Source organism: Echinops telfairi, unplaced genomic scaffold, assembly GCF_000313985.2.
Source record: "Echinops telfairi isolate 266 unplaced genomic scaffold, ASM31398v2 ScPeMD7_7400;HRSCAF=8409, whole genome shotgun sequence".
Classification (NCBI taxonomy): domain Eukaryota; kingdom Metazoa; phylum Chordata; class Mammalia; order Afrosoricida; family Tenrecidae; genus Echinops; species Echinops telfairi.
The window spans coordinates 61,809,671-61,816,441 of NW_022111300.1; the positions used below are offsets into that span (position 1 = coordinate 61,809,671).

The 6,771-nt window shown below is 61.0% G+C and overlaps 1 protein-coding gene across 8 annotated transcripts in view; it reads left to right on the forward strand.

Moving 5' to 3' along the window:
• ATP9B (ATPase phospholipid transporting 9B (putative)) overlaps positions 1 to 5,765 on the forward strand; it is a 118,247-nt gene extending 112,482 nt beyond the window's left edge. For 3 of the 8 annotated variants that reach the window (XM_004715925.2, XM_045296271.1, XM_045296270.1), the window contains 9 exons: positions 949 to 1,093; positions 1,283 to 1,347; positions 1,829 to 1,984; positions 2,157 to 2,221; positions 2,682 to 2,790; positions 3,134 to 3,191; positions 3,803 to 4,006; positions 4,594 to 4,626; positions 5,317 to 5,765. In XM_004715925.2, coding sequence (XP_004715982.2) covers positions 949 to 1,093; positions 1,283 to 1,347; positions 1,829 to 1,984; positions 2,157 to 2,221; positions 2,682 to 2,790; positions 3,134 to 3,191; positions 3,803 to 4,006; positions 4,594 to 4,626; positions 5,317 to 5,453 — 972 coding nt within the window. In that variant the 3' untranslated portion in view covers positions 5,454 to 5,765. Of the gene's footprint in view, positions 1 to 948; positions 1,094 to 1,282; positions 1,348 to 1,828; positions 1,985 to 2,156; positions 2,222 to 2,681; positions 2,791 to 3,133; positions 3,192 to 3,511; positions 3,781 to 3,802; positions 4,007 to 4,593; positions 4,627 to 5,316 lie in introns of those variants that run through there. The other 5 variants (XR_006680662.1, XR_006680663.1, XM_013008096.2 and 2 more) reach the window with 5 other exon arrangements.
• Positions 5,766 to 6,771: the final 1,006 nt, after the last annotated feature.

Consider the following 6,771-nt stretch of genomic DNA (forward strand, 5'->3'; position numbering starts at 1 on the left):
GTGTGTGTGTGTGTGCGCGCTCAGACATTCACGCACACCCGGCAGGACTGAACCCTCAAAGACCCCTCACTGCTGTGAGCTGGAGGGTTTGCTGTCTCCCTGCCTCCCTCCAGCTCACCTTCCCAGGTGACAGGGCGAGGCTGCGCCCAGCCCCGCAGGGCTCTATGTTGGGTATTTCAGGCTTTTTCTTCTTCTCAGCCTTCCATAGTTTGTGGGGGCCACCTCCTTCCTTTCCTTTGTTGTGCATATGTGTGCTCATGTATGCATCTCAGTCGGGTATATGTTCATATATGCATTTGTGTGTCCACTGATGCACATATGTGTATGCACTGTGCATGTGTTTGCTCCTCTGTGCACGTGTATATGTGGTTGTGAATACCTTTGTACGCATATGCACGTGAACCTGTGTGCCTGTGTTCCTATGTTCCTCTGCACATGTGTATAGTATAGGGGTGTGAGAGACTGTGGGTTCATGTGTGCACGTATATGTGTGCCTGTCTGTACACGTGTAGATGTGGGCATGAGTGCCTGTGGGTTCCTGTGTGCACATATATGTGTGGCCGTGTGTGCATGTGTATGTGTGGCCATGTGTACATGTATATATGTGGGCATGAATGCCTGTGGGTTCCTGTGTGCACACACTCACTGTTCCCATTGCCTATCGGGAGCTGAGACCTCTGACGAGTGTAGGCAGCTCAGGGACCCTTCACCAGGGTGGAATCTGCAGTGGCTTGGGAAGACCCACAGCATCTGCCCCGCCCTCTGGGACCTCTGCTAATGGGTCCCAGGCCCAGCCTTGGCCCCATCGACCTTTCAGAGCCCATACTTGCCGCCCTGCGCCTCATCCTCAGGGTACCCACCCCACTGCCTGGTCTGCACGTGTCCCCCTGAGAGCGGGAGCCACGGCCCTTTGCTTGGCCAGGAGGGACAGCAGGTTCTGTGTCCTAGGTCTGCCTCAAGTTCTACGAGCACGAGTTCGTGGAACTGGCCTGCCAGGGCCCGGCAGTGGTGTGCTGCCGCTGCTCACCCACCCAGAAGGCCCACATCGTCAGGCTCTTGCAGCAGCACACGGGCAAGCGCACCTGCGCTGTAGGTAAACTTACACTGGGGACCCTGGGCAGGTGCACCAGGGGGGCCTGGGCCTGGGGCGGGTGGCTGTGGGCAGGGTGCCCAGTTCTACCTGATTCCCGTGGGTCTTCTTGCTGATGTCTGGGTAATGACACTAGCCAATGCCAATGACCCCCTTGTCCAGTGTAACTTCTCATATCTCTGTTGCCCTCAGGTGACGGGGGCAATGACGTCAGCATGATTCAGGCCGCGGACTGCGGGATCGGCATTGAGGGGAAGGTCAGTGTTCCTGCCACGCCCAGTGGCGCCTGCTCATGACCGCACAGTGCAGCCGGCTCATGTCGCTGTCCTCCATCGGCAGTCACTCAGGCACTGGGCCTACTGACTCGCCCATGTGCCCTGCCGGCCTTTTCTTTCTCCCACAAACATGTCACATGTCAGCATGTGTGCCCCGGGCCTGCCCATGAGAAACAGCACATGTGTGTTCTGGGAGAGAAGCTGCACATGGGACACGTGTGTCCCAGAGGGGACATGAAACAGGCCAACACGTGTGTCCCGGGTGGGGACGTGAAACAGGCCAGCACACGTGTCCCGGGTGGGTACATGGGAGACCAGTCAGTGCACACGTGTCCTGGGAGGTCCGTGTGTGCCCCACATGCCATGCCCAGTGGGGGACTTGGAAACAGCCCTGGGTGTGGGGGCCTGTCTGCCCTGTGGTGCATGGGTCTGGGTGGAGGTTGACTGGCCCTTCTGCCCCCAGGAGGGGAAGCAGGCGTCCCTGGCCGCCGACTTCTCCATCTCACAGTTCAAACACATCGGCCGGCTGCTCATGGTGCACGGGCGCAACAGCTATAAGCGCTCGGCTGCGCTGGGCCAGTTCGTCATGCACAGGGGCCTCGTCATCTCCACCATGCAGGTGCCCACGGGGCTGGGAGCGCAGGGCCCTGGGGCATGCGGGCCCAGGAGGAGGGAATGGTGGGTGGTCACAGTAGCGGGCAGCTGTGAGCTGGTGTTCGGGGTGGGCGGTGGCGCGGCCACGGCCGGGTCTGCACGCGTCCTGCTGGCGTGCTCACTGCGGGCTCTCACAGGCCGTGTTCTCGTCCGTCTTCTACTTTGCGTCTGTGCCTCTGTACCAGGGCTTCCTGATGGTGGGGTAAGTCAGCTGCCCTGCTCAGCTGAGCCATGCCCCCCGGGGTGACGGCGGGCTAGTGCTGGCGGGGGCATGGGGGCATTGAATCGGGCTCTCTGGGGGCCCCTTTGTGGCTCTGATTTGTCCCCGAGCCCCAGGCGGGGACACCTGGTCGGTCACATGATCTTGCACCCGTGACTGTCTCGGAGGTTGAGTTCACGATGGGCCATGTCTGGTGGGTGGTGGGTTTGGGACATAAAGGGGCGTCTGCCCATGGGGACATCAGAAGGACGCCGTGCTCATGGTGGCAGTCCTGGGCTGTCTGGGCCTGAGCCTAGCAGTTACATGGCGCAGCTGAGCCTGGTTTGCATAGCTGCCCCTGGTTTCCAGGGGATGGTGGGAGGCGGGAGAGGAGGCTGCATAGCTGCCTTCTCGTGGCGCCCCCTGAAGCCCCCATCAGTGTGGCCGTGCTCTGGGTTTTGAGGTACGCGACGATCTACACCATGTTCCCCGTGTTCTCGCTGGTGCTGGACCAGGACGTGAAGGCGGAGACAGCCCTGCTGTACCCCGAGCTCTACAAGGACCTCACCAAGGTGCGCCCCTCCCCAAGGCCTGTGCAAGGGTCCTACTGGGGGGCCTGGGACAGAAAGCAGCAGGGGTCCGCTTTGTGAGTATCTGCCACGGCCACGCCTCACTCTTGGGTCCGGCTGCTTCTGAGCCCACCCCTTGACAGAGCCAGCTGACCTGGGCAGCTTCCTGTTGGATTGGGAGCAGAGGTCCAGTGGGAATTGGAGTCCACTGGATGGCAGGGAGTTCAGCAGGGAGGGAAGAGTGAGGAATCACATGGGGGCTGGAGACCTGGGTGTCCTGGGGGCTACACAGACCTCTCACTCGCAATAGCTGAGCCTGCTGCTCACTGAGCTCTGCCCCTCCTAGGGCAGGTCCCTGTCCTTCAAGACCTTCCTCGTCTGGGTTCTGATCAGCGTCTATCAAGGTGAGCGCCCTCCATCTCCCCGGTAACGTCCCACAGCTGGCTTTCCCGTAGGGGGTCTAGACCACATCATGTGTTAAATTGGACAATGTGGACCAGCCAGTGAGCTGGGCCTGAGTGCTCAATGGGGCTCCGTGGACACGGACCGAAAGACACGCAGCTGCCACCAGGAGCCCCTGGTGGTGCAGACACACGCTCCCAGCGTGCCTGTGAGGCTGGGATGAGATAATGCTGGGACTCCTCAGGGCCTGCGGGTGTTCACAGGGTACAAAGCTGTGCTCCAGGCTCCCTCCGACACCCTGTCCTTGTTGGTTCCCACCCAGCCTCCCCCGTCCCACCTGCTGCAGAGCCAGGCTTGGAAGTGGGTGCCGGCCCCATGGTGCCCAGTCAGTCTGTGCCCACCTGCCTCTCCGCACCCTGATGCTCGGGGCGCTGCCCGGCTCTCTGCAGGCGGCACCCTGATGCTCGGGGCGCTGCCCGGCTCTCTGCAGGCGGCACCCTGATGCTCGGGGCGCTGCCCGGCTCTCTGCAGGCGGCACCCTGATGCTCGGGGCGCTGCCCGGCTCTCTGCAGGCGGCACCCTGATGCTCGGGGCGCTGCCCGGCTCTCTGCAGGCGGCACCCTGATGCTCGGGGCGCTGGCCCTCTTCGAGTCAGAGTTCGTGCACGTGGTGGCCATCTCCTTCACGGCGCTGATCCTGACGGAGCTGCTCATGGTGGCGCTGACCATCCGCACGTGGCACTGGCTCATGGTGGTAGCTGAGTTCCTCAGCCTTGGCTGCTACCTGGCCTCGCTCGCCTTCCTCAATGAGTACTTCGGTGAGTCTCCACCCCCCGTGTGGACATCTCCATCCTAGCCCTGATGAGGCAGCCCTCCCACCACAGCAGGCCTGGGCACACGCCCTGAAGCACAGGCCCACTTGGAGGCTGAATCAAGTCTCTGCTGTTGCTCTTTTGTTTTGATGACTGAAGTCGTCCCCTGGCCCCACAGGAACTCGGGGACACTCAGTGACAGCTTCTTCATGGTGGGCAACAGTGCTCGCTGCCCTTGTCTGTGTTCACCTGTGTGCTTGGGTCTCTGTGTGCACGCCTTGCATGGCTCAGTGACACCATGCAGCACCTGCTCTCTGATGGCCACCTTCACGCAGCGTGTGATGTTTTAGGCCCCTGTGTGGCATCAGAGCCTGTGGCCACACCACCTGGTCATCATGGCATGTGGATGCTGACTGCTTTCAGCCTGAGGGCCAGCCCAGGGGAACGCAGATGCAAGCCGTCACACTCCAGGCAGCAGCAACACCATTACAGATGCCCCCCATGTCCTCTCCCTGCTGGCAGCGGCCCAGACAGCAGCTCCCTGCTTGCTGCTCTAACCTTCCTTTTCTCTTCGCCCTGTCTTATTGATGCAGGCATAGGCAGAGTGTCGTTGGGAGCTTTCTTAGGTAGGTGGTGTTACTTCTTTAAGAGCATAGAAACATAGCAAAAGCCATGGTAAGGCACTCTGTGTCTCTCGCTCACTCACCCCTGCATTGTGTGCCCTGCTTTCTGCATTTGGCTTCCTGGGCTGCAGCCCTGTGTGAGGCTCAGAGAACTTCAGTGTCTGAGGACTTGGGGGACCTGGCCAGGGTTTTCATGGAAGGCTGCACCCCAGGATGCCCCCCCACTGCACTCTGTGCCCTCCATTCCCAAACCCTGGACAACCCTCTTGTTGTCTGAGCCATAACTCCGAGCCCAGGAAGCCCCCCCACCGCCACCCCAACTGTTCTCTGAGCTGCCCCTGGCGGCGGCAGGGCTCTGTAAGCCTGAGATGGTCGGGCCCTTGGGTCCAGGGCATTTCCCGTCATAGAGACCTGGCCCCACAGGGCTCCTCCACACACAGCCCCGCCCCAGGACAAGGCTGTGCTCACAGCCCCCATGCCTTGCTCCGTGCCCCTCGGATTGTGCGCGCACAGCGAGGTGGTGCAGCTGGTGTGACCCACCACACCGAGTGTTGGCAGGGGACAGCCCCAGGCTTCACCCGGTACTGGTAGGTGGGGTATGCGTTGTTAGGTGAGACCTGGCAACTCAGTCACCCCTTGGTGAGCAGGGTGGGGCCGTGCTATGTGCTGACTCGGGGCTGTTTGTCCCTGCAGATGTGGCCTTCATCACAACCGTGACCTTCCTGTGGAAGGTGTCAGCCATCACCGTGGTCAGCTGCCTGCCCCTCTACATCCTCAAGTACCTGAAGCGGAAGCTGTCTCCTCCCAGCTACTCCAAGCTCACCTCATGAAGGCCACTCCGCCCAGGGGACTGCTTCCAGCACCCTCCACGCACCGACCACCGTCTCTCAGGACGGACGTCGGCCACCTCACGGGCCAGCACTCCGCCTCCGCTGCACTTGTGTATTTTTATCATTTCTGTTGACATGAAGAGCCAGCGTGAGTTCCTGTTGAAACTCGCCCTAACGGTGTCTCTGTTACTGTAAAAGGCTTATCTGCTGCGGTGTTCACAGTGTGTTTCCTGCAGTTGGTTAACATCCCCGTGCTGTCTTGGTTATCATCATTAGAGGGCCATCAGGACTCAAATAAAATCTAGACTGGTGTGTGAGCGTCTGTGTCCACTGCTTCCAGCCAGCCTGATAAGACAGAGGCTGTGTCCTGCACACGCTCCTGTATGTGCATAGACACTGGGGAGTCTGCCCCCCCCTTCCTGTGTGTATAGGGACACTGGGGTGCCTTTCCCCCACACTTCTGGGTGGACATGGATACTGGGCAGTCTGTCCCTCACACTCCTGTGTGTGCATAGACACAGGAGCCTATCCCTCACGCTCCTGTGTCTACGGGGACACGGGTGCCGGTCCCCCATGTCTGCAACATGCAGGGTCTAGTCTGCAGGAAGAACCCCATGAGTGCCCTGGGCTGAGAGGGTCACTGCAGTACTGCCCACTGTTGGCAGTGCTCTCCGTGCTTGGGGCTCTCCTTGCGCAGTACCTTCTACCCCAGGGCAGGATGATGCCCTAGCAGTGGGCGTAAGGGCTGTCGGTGGGTTACACCAGCCCCAAACAGCCCAGTGTTGCCTTCTGCTGAGCTCCCCAGGCTGCTGTGCGCTGCTGTCCCTCACTTCGGGGACACCACTGCTCTGTCCAGTCCTGTCTCCAGGGCCCGCCCAGCAGAAAGCCGCTGGGATGCCCCTGGGCCTGGTGTCACCATCTCCCAGGGCTCACCAGGGGGCCGGGAGTCCCTGTGCCAGCCTCGTCCCACCCTCACGGGAGACACAGCTCCCATCTCAGCCCTGTTGTCCAGGTTGGGAGTTCCGGGTTCCTGCCTGCTCTTGCTCTTCTCCCCTGAGAAACCACCTGGCTGGCCCTCCCACATACAGCTTCTCCACTGCCGAGACCCCTCACCTTCTGGGAGCAATGCTGCCCCCTCTGCTGTCTCTGGGACGTGAGCCTCTTGGCCTGAAGAGTGCTTCAGAGCCAGAGCAAGCACACAGCACCCCTTACCCTCGACTCTCCTTAGGGTCCTGCAGGGTCCCTGCCTCCACTCCTGCACCTCCTTGGCCTGCCCTCCTCCCTTGTCCTCTCTCCTCCACCCAGACTTGAAAGGCTG